Genomic DNA, 14,332 nt, shown 5'->3' on the forward strand with positions numbered 1-14,332 from the left:
GGTGGTGGGCTGCATTCCCACGTGCTGTGACATTCCACGGGAGTGTTCCTTCTTGGAGTCCTCAGAGGGTACTTTCAGCATGGAGGAGGTTTCAAGTTGCCGTACATCACTCCTCAGTTTACGATACACTTTTATCTGTCCCTATTAATGTTTTACAAACCATTTAATCTTTCGAGCTGCATAATACCACTTTTGACCCCGTGTTACAGGACTGTATGACAGTAAAAATGGATGCCACCATCAGAATGTTGTGGAAGCTGTTGCCAGATGGCTCCCCTCAGAGATGCTCAATTCCGTCGGCTGCAGTGAAATCCCTCATGTTGTTTTATGTTTGATATTGTTTACCCTTCGCAGTTATACTCTTCACTGCATTTTTGCTGCTTTCTATAACTGTATACTGTCATAAGTTGATTTGATTTACCTTTGTTATGATTTCATAAAGAAACCTTTAGTAAGGTGGCGTATAAAGAAAATGCATTATTATTGTAAGAATTATTATCAATCACGTCATGTAAGCTGGGCTGGCAGCCAAAGCAGCAGGAAGTCCCTCATGGGTTAATGAAACACTCCACCAAGTAGCCAAATGAGGCCGTTGTTTTGTAGCACTTTGTGGGGAACTAGACGCGTGGTGTGTCTGGTGTTGTGACTTGTAGCGTCTGCAAAGCACAAAAGAGGTAAAATAAACAAGCTGTAGCTGCTGCCCGTCGGCAGAGCTCCGCATCTCCTGTTGCTCGGCAGCCCGTGAAGCACTGTGATCGCCGGGGATGCGAACACGCTCCCCGTGTGAAAGGTGGCTTCATGGGATGTCAGCTTCTGAATCCCCCGAGACAAACTGTGATTCATTACAAAGTGATTTTCGCATTTTCGCGGGATAAACAGACAGCTGTTTGGCCACTGCAGTTCAAATGGCTTGTCGGTACAGTGGCGTTGTGATTCATTTCATCCAACACTTGGTTTGGGTTCCATAAAAATTATAAAGAGATTATCCAATAGCAAACAGGAATATGAAGGGTCTGGATCATGGAATTCCAGCCTCCGGGGTCATTATTCCCTCATGCTGGCATGTTTAAGTAAGGTGTCACGGGTGAGATGGCCCTCAATGATCCTCTCAGAGAAAATGGGATTCTGCACGACTTTACTGTATTTTCTCAGGCTCTGTACATCTATCAGCAGACTTTTCTAGACCCTTCCAAATCTTCTTAACGGGTTCCTGACCTGCTGACAAGGCCGTTGGGGTCTGGAGTGGCACTTCCACAAAACTGCCACGCTACCACTTTCGGTCAAGAAACCCCTTCTCGCACCCTTGTGAGACCCACTCGGTGTCTGTTGCACCAAATTCTTGCGAGAAAGTCAGTAAGGCGAACTGGGCGTGAGTCATTATGAGCATTTAGCACCTTCACTGTTCTGTAACCAGCGGTTCGCCATCAGGAAGTCTCTAAGAAGTCACACCGTCATGGGCAGCGAGCTTAGAGCAGCTTCCCTAAGAAGGGGAGCAGGATTGCAGCGAGTATTTAAAGAATAGGTTCAATGACATCATAATGAAGAACCAGACTTATGATGATTAAAACCAGCTTTGATGCAATACCTAACACTCTATGAGGTGGACGACTGTACTTATGAGTAAATAGTCCGCAATTTCAGAATCTTCTCATATTTAACTGCAGTTGCTTCAATAAAATATCAAGGCATGTATTTTTGATAAAGTAGCATGCAATGTAAAGTTAAGGTATTGACTATATCCTGGTGTAAATGATAATGTGTGTAACCTGCATGACAAAGAGCAAGTGGTCCTGTGCTAACGCATTATTATTCAACTTTAAGGAAAAAAGTTGGGAGATTTGGCCTGGTATTGAGACACATTCTCTGTTGTCTCGGAATTCCTGCGGCTTCGGTGTAGCTTTTACTACCGTCTCCTTCTTCGCAGTTGTGTCAAGAGAACCGGACCCATTTTAGGCCTTCATGGGAATATCTTGTTGCGCCTGGTTCTGTACTTCCTCAAGTCAAAGCTTACAGGAATCGGAAAGCCCCTTTATCTTGCTAACACTGAGGTTCGTGGTTAACCTAGTTCCACCCTTGGAAGCTCTTGGGCCAATGCAGAATAAATCAGGGCAAGTCTGGTGAGGCTCCCCGTCGTTTGCGTGGCTATAGTGATCTTGCACTCAGCCGGTAGTTTAATAATCCGGGACCATTGTGACTTTCCTCGTCCTCGTTAACAATATTCTTAAAATAACCTCTGTAGAAAAAAAACAATTTATATATGGATAAGGTTCAAGCTATTTAAGTTGCATTAGATAACAGCACCAGCAAGGCAAGATTAAAATGAACAAATTAATGAATTAAATCGGTCTAACAAATGATTATAGTAAAGTTACTGTTGAGGACTTCTCATCATATTGTTGTGGGAGTTTAATACCCAGAGAAGTTGTAACAAGATAAGTATTAGCTGTACTGAAGTCTAAACAGAAAGCTAGCAGATATAAATATAGTTTAGCTATTCTCGATGCTGTCTAGCTTCTTTTGGTTTATAGAGAAAAGGCAGGCAAATCAATGAAGAGACAGAGGATAACACACAGTATTTTTTGGTAGAATTTCTTATTAGTTTCACCGGAAAATGGCGGGAATATGAAACTGAAAATTGTTAATAATTTTGATTCTGCCAAATAGCGTGTAAGACGATTAGTTTGTCATGTTGTTAATAACTTAGAACAGATTCCCGATTTGCCATTGCATGTACTTTGACTACTTTAAGTGACAGGGTGGCCCTTGGGGGTGCCGTCATTGAATGTAAGAGAGAACAGCATAAGCAGGCGCTACAGTCAAACCAAGTGGCTTGTTGCTAGGATACCCTCCTATTGCGACAATGGTGAGCTCTCTCTCTGCAACGTCACGTTCGGTGCGCCTGTCAGATTCGTTATTCGTCGATTTAACTTCAAAGCTAGCCGAACCACGCTTGAAATACACACTGTCGAAGTATGTCTTCAGTTCTCAGTGACTAACGATAAAATGAAAGATTTATGGCCCAAATTCCTTTTATTACAGTCGATCTGATGGTGCTGCATGTATCATAAGATGTTTATTAACCACTAGATCAATTAGAAAAAAATTAGGCAAGGAAACTTTTGCAAGTGGGGGTCTTAGCATATGTGGGGGGGGGGGTATTGTTTTGGGAGGGGCTTGGCTTGTACAACATAGAATTGGAATAGGAATGGGAACCTCGGATTGGATGTCGTGCCTCCTTTTTCCGCAGTCACCGGGGATCCAGGAAGGAAAAGGAGAAAAAAAACGAATGTCTGGAGTCAATGGTGGAAATCTCGTTGACAGGGTGACGTCAGAAGCTGCCGTTAGCTCCTTCTGTGTTCGCCGCTGCCGTAGACCACTGAACGGTGGATTGTCAGATGTGTGTCAGCCCAATTCTCTGCAGCCACCAGAAAACTTGCCAGGACAGAAGATTTTCTGATCGCTGTTTCTCGATGTGGTGGGTGTCTGAGCGAGGGGGGGGATTATTTGACGTTGGTCGCAGCCTTTTTTTTTGTCCGTTGTCTCTTTTGCATGGGTAGAGGCTTGCAGATGACGTTTGCGTGGTTGAACAGTCTAATTGGTTGGGTACCTCTTCGATCTGGATTTTTTGATGCATTGTTCAGACACGGTATTATGAACTCAATACCCCCCCTGCGGCATGTCACCTGATTTAAAGGGTTACAGTAATAAAGCCACGGGAACATGTCACAGCTCGCACCCTCTGCCTCCAGGTCTCCCCGGCCCTTACAGACACTGCAGTATGACAGACGGGTTACAGCTGTCTTGCTGATGAGGAAGAAAGACTTTTGATCCCGCGCTTCACTTGACTATATCTCTAAAAGGCAGTTCACATGGGCAGCAGCTAGGGAGATGGACAAGTGCCGAGTCTCTGGAGAGATGATCGAATCTCACTTCAGCCTGAATTGCTTAAGTAGAAAAACGTCAGCCATCTTTAATCTGTGCGGAACACCCTGGAAGCAGATACGTGCTAAGCGACTGTCTGGCAGGTCACGTGACACGTTGCGGCGTGAGGCAGACCCCCAGCCCCCCTTTCTGCAGCTAATCCCCCCTTTTTGGTGTCTGCATATCCAGGAGCACATGGAGGTCTGTGGCTAAGGAGCTGTCTTGCAGACCGTCGTCCCAGCAGACACACTGAATATTTGGATGGGGATGACTGGTGACTTGTTAGTCATGGTTTCTTGGGAGCAGATGTCCCACAAGGCTGGGTACATGCGTGTAGGACACGTGTGTTTGTGTGTGGAGGGGCTTCCCGCCATACCGTGGATGAGGCTGGGGGGTAGAGCAGCAAGCACTGTGTCAGTATTCAGTGTGGGGTGTGCCGCGTTTGCGTGCCGGGACAGGGAGGGTGCTCAGGGTGTTGAGTAATCCTTTCTGTCAAATCACAATACAGCAAAAAGAAAATGTGCTTGGGCAGATTGTCAGTGTTTTTATGTGGTAAATGTTCCATGCATGCAAGAGGTTGGTGTTATTTTGTCGTTTTTAAACTGCTCACTAAAACATTTTACATAAAGCAAGACCAAGGATCTGCTATTTACTGGTATTGCGTGTCTGTGTGTTTCTTTCTGAATCCCAAGCAGAAATATAATTGTAGGGTACAATTTCAGGCAAAGGCTGTGCTTTTGGTGTCATCGCATAGCAGTATATGCTTAAGTTGCTGAAGATGTTATTAATTCTGTACCTTTACATATTCGATTCACACCAAATAAAAATGAAACTTGTACAGCTTGATGCTCAAATGTGGTGATCAACTAAAATTGCTTACGAAGCACAAGTGTGGTGTGCACCCTCGGGTGAGCAAGTAGCGTGTGCGGATTAAGCGTGCCTCGATGTTTATGTGAGTCAGTGTGCCGTTTGTGCATGTGCTGACATTTTTGTCCTCTGTCATCACCTAATTGCTTAAACGTACCATTTATTTGAATGGAAGATAACAGTCCTTGCTGTTCTACGCATAAATAACTGCTAACTGAATGGTAACTGGAAACCTTGCAGGGTATGGAGCTCAGAGCTGAGGGGAGGGGGGGTGGGAGCACTGCAATACCAAAGAATGATGGTAAACTGAAAGGAGAGAATAACACTGTACAAATATGGTGTGTCCTGCCCAGCACCACGACGCAGGAAAAGCTGAGCATTGTCTGCTTTGCCTCTGTGTTATAAATGATAAGCAGCCGTGAGTTAATGCTCTGGAGAAGCTTGTTTAACCAGCGGGAAGGTCCCAACTAGGAAAGCAGTGCGGGGGGGCAACAGTGAGAGCAAAATGGAGGGAACTTTGGACAAGGAAGGCGCATATGCCCCACTCAGATAATCCAGAGCTTTCCGCAGTAAGACGATTATAGCTAGCATTGTCCATATTAAGAAATTTAAAAGAAGAGATATAATGCAGCCCATCATGGAGTTTAGGCCAACTGTCCTGATGTAGTGGGGCTGAATCTCACCCGACGGGCTATTTTGCAGTAGTAGGGTCCCGCGTCGGGCGCCCGAGGCAGGACGTGCCTGTTTTGCAGTAGTAGGGTCCCGCATAGGGCGCCCGAGGCAGGGCGTGCCTGTTTTGCACTATTAGGGTCCCGCGTCGGGCGCCCGAGGCAGGGCGTGCCTGTTTTGCAGTAGTAGGGTCTCGCGTCGGGCGCCCGAAGGCAGGGTGGCTTGTATCGACTCATGCTGTTAATTACTTAAGTGCTTATCTCCTCCTCTCCATGGGAATGTTTTCCTTTGCCTGAGGTCTGGTTAGAGACAGAGGCCAGATCATGCGCATGTTTAAAAGGAACAACAAGCATGTGTGGAAACCAACTTCATTTTCAATACTAAAAATAGAAAGAAATTCATTGGGTGATTCAGGGATGCTCTCAGATTCTCATACTTATGGTGCCTGTAAGTCTACTGATTAATGGCTTAAATCTATAATGTATAAAGTCTATGTCTTTTCTTCACATAGAATTATTAATTTCTCCATAAAGTCTGAGACACTACTGCCACCCATTACAGTGAAATATGCCTCAGAAAGTTTTACTGTTCCAGCAGGTTAACCACAAACTGGCATCATTGCCGCACTGACAGCTACAGTCTGAAACCTCCCCCCCCCCCCCCCCCATTCCTGTGACAACAGATAATCGGGACATGGCAAAGCTACCAGCATTACCTCATTACTCCGTGTTTGCCCGGATCCTGTACGGCTCATATAAACAGCTGGTGTTAAATTAGCCCTATAAATTTTGCTGTGTAAATTTTGCCGTATGATAAACACTCGTAAATCGGATGTCACCCCTCTGGTGCTTAATATCTGTGATTTTAGGGGTAAACCGCAACACAGCGGCAGTTCTGGTTTGCTTGTATTATCATTTTCATTTACAATAAAACCCTTTCTGATAAATTACCTTTGGGTGCCGCCACAGCGTAAGTAGCTTCAACTTAGCCCAGAATGTTCTAGATGGCAGCTAAAGAATTACTTCCTCATTCCTGCAAAGAAACCCAGGAGAAATTGACCAGCTCACCACATGTGTTGTTTGCCTACTGGATTCACCTTTTATCTCTTTGGGTTGATAACCCGATCCACTGATAATGCATCAGGAAACCCAGGTCAGGGTTAACCTCGAATAAACTTACTTAAAAGGGGGAAAATTGGGGGTGGGACAGATGGGATCTATTGCCAAACAAAACACAAGTCCCAAATGCGCAGGTATAGATGACACACACGCATAATGCTTTACGGCCTACGTGTGTCTTCCATGGGAAGCTGTGTTTTTGGTTCAAGGGGGATTCGGCTCCGCGGGCACGGTCGTGAGAACGAGACCGGCCTAAAAGAGCCTCAGTGTAGGGAGCAGACTGCCTCCCTTTGCTTTGGAAGAACACGACACTCCTAACCGCCCACACGCTTGTGACTGTACCTGTTTAGACAGCAGCTGACTGCTAATTCAGCAGTTTAAGGTATCCTGGGTGGTGGAACTTAACATTTTATGTTCACGGCCTGGAACCGGAGAGCCCAGGACGGGGATGCACTGCAGGGTCAGTTATATTAATGTACTACAGCTATTCATCTCTGATCAGAGCTTATGAGAACTACATCCTTCATTTGAAAACCATACAAGGAAATACCTACATACTAACTTAATCAACGTCTGCTGTTCCCGCTTCCCTAATAGGATAATAATTCTCTTCTACTATAAGATAACCTCCATGTTATTGGCTCGAAGTTATGACTTAGATCACAGAAGATCGTCAGGTGTCCTGCTCCATATTTAGACCCCATTCTCCTTCTCTGGATCCCTCCATTAAATGACTTTCCAAGAGGAAATTCAGTCCGAGGGAGTGATGGAGATTAGCATGGCAAGTGCTCTCGCGTGGCTGAAGTGTCGTGTCTTAGCGATGCGTGGTGTAAATAAGCCAGCTGTTTCTGGTCTTTGTCATTCGTGGCTTTCTCGCTTTTGCTGCGTGCTGTGGATGAGTCTGCTTCTTCAATCCGGGATTTCCTTCAATTTCTTTGTTCTTCGCAGTGGGGGGAGTCAGAACACAGCCCTTTTTAAATACTAATCTCCCCATTGTTTTTTCAGCTTGCTCTCCTTCCTTTTAACAGTAGAACTTAATCTGGACACCATTTTATATTTCACAAAGAAGGCATTTTGTGGAGTTTTTGACCTCTCCCCGACTGCGAAGCTCTCACGCAAGAGATGAGGACCGCGTACCCGCCCTGGCTGTCGGACAGGCCTGATGAAGCCCCATCGCTTTCCTGAAGAATCTGACACAAAGGGGTCAGCCGTCACCCTGACATAGCTGTGAGCAGAACCGCGGCACCTCTCATCTCGCCATTCCTGCGCTAACACCGCACAGCGATTGCTGCTGTTGTTTTAAGGCTCCTTGACAGCCGCTTGACATTTTGAACAGTGTAGTGCTGAGAATGCAGCATTATTGAGTAAACTGGATACATACATTATATTGTATATGACCAACATTTGCAGTCTTGTATATAGAAACAGGCTGAGTTGTTTGTCAGGTGCTTGGGGCCACATAAACACAGCCAGGCTACACTGAGCCGATGGGAAAAGGCACTTCAGTCGGCGACGTCGTGGTTTTCTGTTAAATGCTGTAGAGAGGAACACAAGAAGCGTGGTTTAAACCGGTGACTTCAGCATTTTTTGGTTCTTAGTCATCACAGATACAATGAGGTGGGATTTAGCATCCAGGAGTGTCGAGCTGAGGTTTGGAAAGAGAAACATAGGTCATGTTATAGGCTGGGGGGCGCTTAAGAGCTGATGATACCCCCCATGATGCATAACTCTGGCTAAATGAAATAGAGATTGATGATGAATATGTTTTACCTCTGCTTCACTTGGGGCTGGACGACCTCTTTTGGAGGAGGGGGGTGGGGTTGGGAGGAAGTCGTCTGTTTCCATTGTGGTGGGGGCAGGGGCCTCGCTTCACTCCAGCATCAGACTGCCTACCCTAAACCAAGAACAACCTTGACACAAAGTTCAAGCTGGGAACCTGGCGTGATGTCACATCGCGGAAGCTGACGCGTCATGCGTTGAAGAAAGGTCTTTGGAAGGACCTGCTCGCTTCCAGCCAGAAGGTTTCTCTTGTGTCTCCTGTCCCAAGGTCCACTGTTAGCTAGTGAGGGTATTAATGTGATACCTAGGAAGGTGTAACATGAATGAGGGCAGATGTCCAGTCAGCAGTACTCACATGTTCCTGAGAGGTGGAGGTCACAGGTGACCTTTCCGGTCAGGTCTGCGTCGACCCGGCGTGCAGAGTGTCATACGTGGGCTGTGTGACACGGAAAGTAGGATCAGAGATTATTGTTACATGGCTTTTGGGGGGCTGAGGCTGCGTTGTAGCATGTCAAAAATTCTCCAGACGTTTGTGGAGATTGCAGAGAAGTCAGAGAATAGCTGTTGTTTTGGATTAGAAATTAACATGTAAAAACTGAAGTAGATGTGAAGCAGCTACAGTTCTGCTTTACGTGTGTCTGTCGCTATGCACAGCAGGGGGGCGAGGTCATGGCTGGTTGTACCAACGCGCTAATGATTGATAGAATGTGTGATTGGAAACAGACTGGGTGACCTTAACTTTACTTACCTTTTACTTCAGACGAACAGACAGAGCTGGTTTTACACAACGTGAATAGCCTCCTAACTCTTTCCTATAAACCCCTTCAAGTGCTTTACTTTGGATTACGGCACCATTTCCCAACCCTCAGGGTCCACGTCCAGAGAGTCCACATCTTGGCTGAATCCCAGCTACCAAAAGGAGCAAAAACTGTGTAAAGGTAATGCTGATTATGACCTATAGCAGCTAGCCAAAGATATAGAGCTGCAATGCTGAGATGGTAGCTTCATCCATCCATAGTGAGCCTGGAGCCAATGCCGAGAAACACAGGAGGCTTGACGGGATAACGGTCCATGCATCCGTCCGTCCTTTATATACCTACTTGTCCAGTTCAGGGTTACTGGACCCTATTCCAGAGGCTACAGGCACAAGACAGGGAATAACCCTAGATGGGGTGCCAATCAGTTGCAGGGCACACATACACACCATTTACATCAACGCAAGAAGGAACAGTAAACCCCACTGCCGCACATGGAGAACATATAAATGAGGCCATGCACAGACCCAGGGCGGTGACTTGGACCCTGATCCTAGATGTTTGAGGCAACCACGCTAACCACTGGGCCGCTCATCCGGTCTGTGGCAAACCTGAAACCAGTCCCAGTTAGCAGAAAGCTCTCAGCGTGGAAATATCACATGAAATGCACAGTTTACTATATATGTAATTAGACAGAATGCTACATTGCCTTGGTGGCCTATAGAACCATACCCAGACCCCAGTTATTCCTCGAAGGCTGGACTTATTGATGATAAACTGGGCTTCATGTAAATCCTTGCTGTGCATTGCATTGGTATCAGTAAACCAATGGAAAGGGTTCAATCAGCACTGAGGGAACAACCATAGTGATGGCTCACCGGCATTCACAAGCCATTCACACCACCGGCTCTGCCTCGACACGACCTCAGCCGCTTCCCCGGTTGTCGGGCAAGTAAGACAAAGCTGCCGGGACATGTGAGCAGATCCCTCTTAAGCCGGCCGAGGGTTTGGTGTGCGAGAGCAGGCATGCCACTGCCGCCCGGCGGGCCCAGGAAGTCTGACCGAGTCTCTGCGTGACCTGGAGGATGTCGGCAGCAATGCCTCTCACCAACATGTGCTTGTTTTTATTTGCCTTCCTGCCGACGTGCCAGCACCTACCCCATCGACAGTGCTTCTAATTGCCGTATTAGCTAATCGGCTCTTTTATGCCGGGGTTTGGTCGTACTGGCACAGACGAAACATGCCCAAAAGTTTGCTGCGAGATGTGCCCGTGTCAGGCACGAACGCCACGCGTCCGGGAACGTTCCTGGCGCCCGCCATTGCCCTCTGCTCCTTGAATGTCTCCTGGGTCTGCGTTTCATTTTCGGTGTAGCAGGGGGCTCCTTTCTTGTTTGTAGTCCCCATCTTTTCTCCTTTTTCTGCTGGTGATTAAAAGGAAAAGAGAAGCTCTGCTTTCAATCATGAGCTGTCAGTCAGTTTGAGGCCAACAGGATTTCATTTTTGCAGCACGAAGGGGCCAGATCGCATGCTGAAAAACTGCAAGCGCACCAGAAAGGAATGCGACGGCCTGTAACTCCCATGTTTTTTTTACCTCCTCCCCTGCACCTCCTCCCCTGCACCTCCTCCTGATTGAAATAGTCTCTTAAGTGAAAGTAAGACGGCAGATAGGGCTTTAAAAAGAGGAAGAGCGTTTCAGTTCTGCTGAGCTATACATATATATATATATATATATATATATATATATATATATATATATAATTTTTTTTAAATAGTCCTCAAAATGGAAGGCGTGTTCTTCTTTGTCTTCAGATTTTCCCTGTGTTGTAGACCGAGTGTGAACTCATTTGTATGTTCAGGAGCACCCAAGCCTGCAGGATGCGGGCAGACTGCTGTTCTCCTCAAACAAGTTTGACTTCAAGAGATGGAGAACAGATGCAGCTGGTTGGTTAGTTCTTAAGATGGAGGGATGTGGGTGGGGGGGTGGTGTTTCCCTGCCATGAAGATGAGGGATCAGTCGTTTGATTTGATTATCTAAGGAGGCCCCTTCGCCTTTTCATTCAGGTCCGGCCCGCTGACACCGTCCCGGGAGGCTTGACGCTAGTCGTCCATATGGCGTCTCCCTAAGCTAACCTCATGAGCGCTATGCCAGGGGCTGGTAGCATCAGCCGTGTTGGGTGGGGGGCGGAAGTGGGTCATGGCGGGGGCGCTGATGTGATCAGAGGCGACAAACCAAGAGGGTCAGACTCTGATGCACGCCTGGCCGTGAAGATACAGACTCACACAGCTTTGTTTACTCAGGAAAGACGTCGCACCTTTAGCTGAAAACTGGGTTGTCGCTAAACATGCTACTGGCTAGCTAAATGTGTTAGCAGTTAGCCTAAGACCTCTGTAACTTTCAGACGGTAGTGTCTTTGTATTGTTTTTATTTAACCCCACCGGAACTTATGGCACCGCTGTGGGGAAATAAGCTAGCCCAATATTTTAATTATCAGGGCGCGTTTACGGTCTAAGTTTCCTTAGAAGTGGGGTGTTAAACTGATTGAGTGATTATCCTCATCACCGGCCTAAGCGTTTGTGTGTGTCCTGCGTGTGTGCTGTTGGGGCTGGCTGTCTGCGGAGCGCTCCTGAGCTGCTATCTCCGGTGTGTCTTTCAGGGAGGGGGTGCGCTGTCTAATCCTCTCTGCATTCCCACGGACTACAAAGGAGCAGCACTTTAACAGTTTATTGCCAGTTCCCTGTCCATTCGGGATCTTCACCACAGGAAATGTCTCTACTTTCCTGCACTAAAGCTTGCACAGCATCTCATGTTCCACGGATCTGTTCACTATGAGTAAAGTGGGGATGTAGCTGTTCTGAATTAACGTTGCTTACAGCCATATGTTGGTGTCCCATCTAGAGAGGCAGATAAAACAGAGTGTAGAGTTACAGTGTTTTTGCTGGGGAACAGCAGAAGGGGCTCTGTCTCAATAGACCGAAAAACAAGTAAGAGTGATGCTTTTAAGGTACAAAAATTAGACTGTAATTTGTGGAAGTAGGTCTTTTATGATCGGGACAAAAAAATCCTTTGTAAACAGGTATTCAGTTGCAGGGATACTTTTGATACTAGTTCTGAGAGGGAGCAGCGCCTCTCATGACAAGGCCATGTGTGGGCAGCGGCGTGCCTGGATGGTGCTGGACTGGTCGCGGTAGCCGGGGATTCCTCCTAATCAGCTCAACAACCTGTTTCTGGTCAGGCAGCCAGATGTATTGAGATTAGCACGTCACAAGAAAGCCAAAGAGGATTGCCGACTGGGCCTTCATCTGTGCTCCTAAAAAGTCAGCATTATAAAGAGTATTATAGTCTGTCATTTCTGTTGCTTGTTTTGAAGGATAAGTAAGGACATTTGCTTGGTTTCAGAAAAGTCAATAAAATGTGGCCGGCATTGTTTGTAGAATAGTGACACCTGGTGGTGAGGCTTTGAAAAATGTTGGGTGTAGTATGACTGTAACTGATATATGCCATTGAAGGGTGAAGCACAATGTTCCCATTGCCTAAGCACTATTATTTGGTGTTTCCAGTGGACGGAGCAATTGGTCATTGAGGTTCTACCAGCTGAGCCATGCTTTTGGGGGAGGGGCCATCTTTCTACATCACCATCCATCTCTTCTCTATTGCTCCACTGTTCCCTCTCTCCATCTCTCATCATTTCCTTTTACTCACGGTCTCACTTTTCACCCCCGTGCGTCTCTGAGCCCCTGATTATATTCTCCTTGGTGGACCACCCTGACAAAGGAGGGAACATTTTGGGGGCATTGAGTGCCCAGCACTCCCCCGGTCACATCCGGCTGCGGGTGAATCCGCAGGGAAGCAGCAGTATCAGTCCCGCATATATGGCATGCGTGCAGCCAAGGGCGTCTGAGCCCAGGGCAGGAATCCAGGCCAGGCAAGTTCACCCACAGCCCTTCAGAGAACGTTTCCAGCGAGCCGTTAGGTGCTCGCGTCTTCTGTGACTTTCTCTGTCAGGTCGTGTTATAACCTCCTTAGTCATGCACTGACACACCAGTCATTTTCTATATAAGGGTGTTCCCAGTATCCTGGGCGACGATTCTATCATTTCGTCGGGTGCTGCCGATTCCATACTTCCACCAATACCTCCGCCAGACCGCGTGTGCCGTGCAGGGTCTCGGCGAGCCAGAAGACCCAGGAAGCACAGGGCAGGAGGTCACTGTTACACACACCATCATGGAGAGCGTAGGAGTACCCGCCCGTCTGACATGGACATAGGGAGACCTCCACGCACAATGCCCGGACGACATCTGACACAGGTGTACAACATTTCAGCATAATCAAGAATGTTAAAGTAATATACTCATTCAGCTGTATATGGTGACATAATTAGGATGCGGACTCAAACGGACAATGCAGACTGAAATTCAAACCCCTCTTCTCTATAAAAATGCTCAAAAACACCTTAAAATGTATGCAATGTTTTACAACAGAGCATCTCAGGTAAAAGTGTCGAATGTCAAATTTGTGGTTAATTTATAAAGAATAGGAGCAATTTTAAGATTAGGGCTGAGGGCTTTGCAAAGTGCAGAACTTTGAACAATGACGATGAAGGGTATATTATAGGAGAGTTAACACGAAGGACTGTTGAGAACAGATCCGAAGCAGTGTTCCATGAGGAAGCCTGGAGTCACACATAAAGGGCCTGAAGTCTCACCATCCAATACCATGAGAAGATTCCAGACCTACGGGGATTACACAGAGTATCACACATGTGTAGGTGATGCTCCTGCTTATGCTGATCAGTGATCTTTACGGGCGGTGATCTGGGAGTTGGTGCTTAAATAATAAAGGAGGTTGACTAAAGAGAGCTGCTGTTGTACTCTTGAGTAGTTTTTGGGCAGATATACAGCTTTGGGTAAATATACTTGTTTTAAAACCAAGCAGATATAAGAATGAGGAATGTTTATGACATCACCCATTTGTTTGCGTCCCTCACGCAGATTCATCGTCGAATTACATTCGGCAGCTCGAGACGAAGGTGCGGATTCTGGAGGACGACAACAGCAAGCTCCTGTCCCAGGTACGACCTTCAAAAGAGCTGAGACGTTTCTTGTTCCCCCCGGCGACGTTAACTCCCCCCTGTGACCTGTGATCGATTCCTGCCCCCGTCGGTCTCCAAATGCTTACCGGTGCCACAAATGTCCAGCGGACTGGAAGCCAGAGGGCTGACGGCT

General features: G+C 46.8%; 1 protein-coding gene across 1 annotated transcript in view; it reads left to right on the plus strand.

The window, feature by feature from the left end:
- Positions 1-14,332, plus strand: part of LOC125714557 (coiled-coil domain-containing protein 85C-A-like) — a 44,941-nt gene that overhangs the window by 13,205 nt on the left and 17,404 nt on the right. Inside the window, exon 2 of the mRNA XM_048985274.1 lies at positions 14,099-14,178. Within this exon, the coding sequence (XP_048841231.1) occupies positions 14,099-14,178 (80 nt within the window). The remainder of the gene's footprint in view (positions 1-14,098; positions 14,179-14,332) is intronic.

Source organism: Brienomyrus brachyistius, chromosome 19 (assembly GCF_023856365.1).
Source record: "Brienomyrus brachyistius isolate T26 chromosome 19, BBRACH_0.4, whole genome shotgun sequence".
NCBI classification, from domain to species: Eukaryota; Metazoa; Chordata; class Actinopteri; order Osteoglossiformes; family Mormyridae; genus Brienomyrus; species Brienomyrus brachyistius.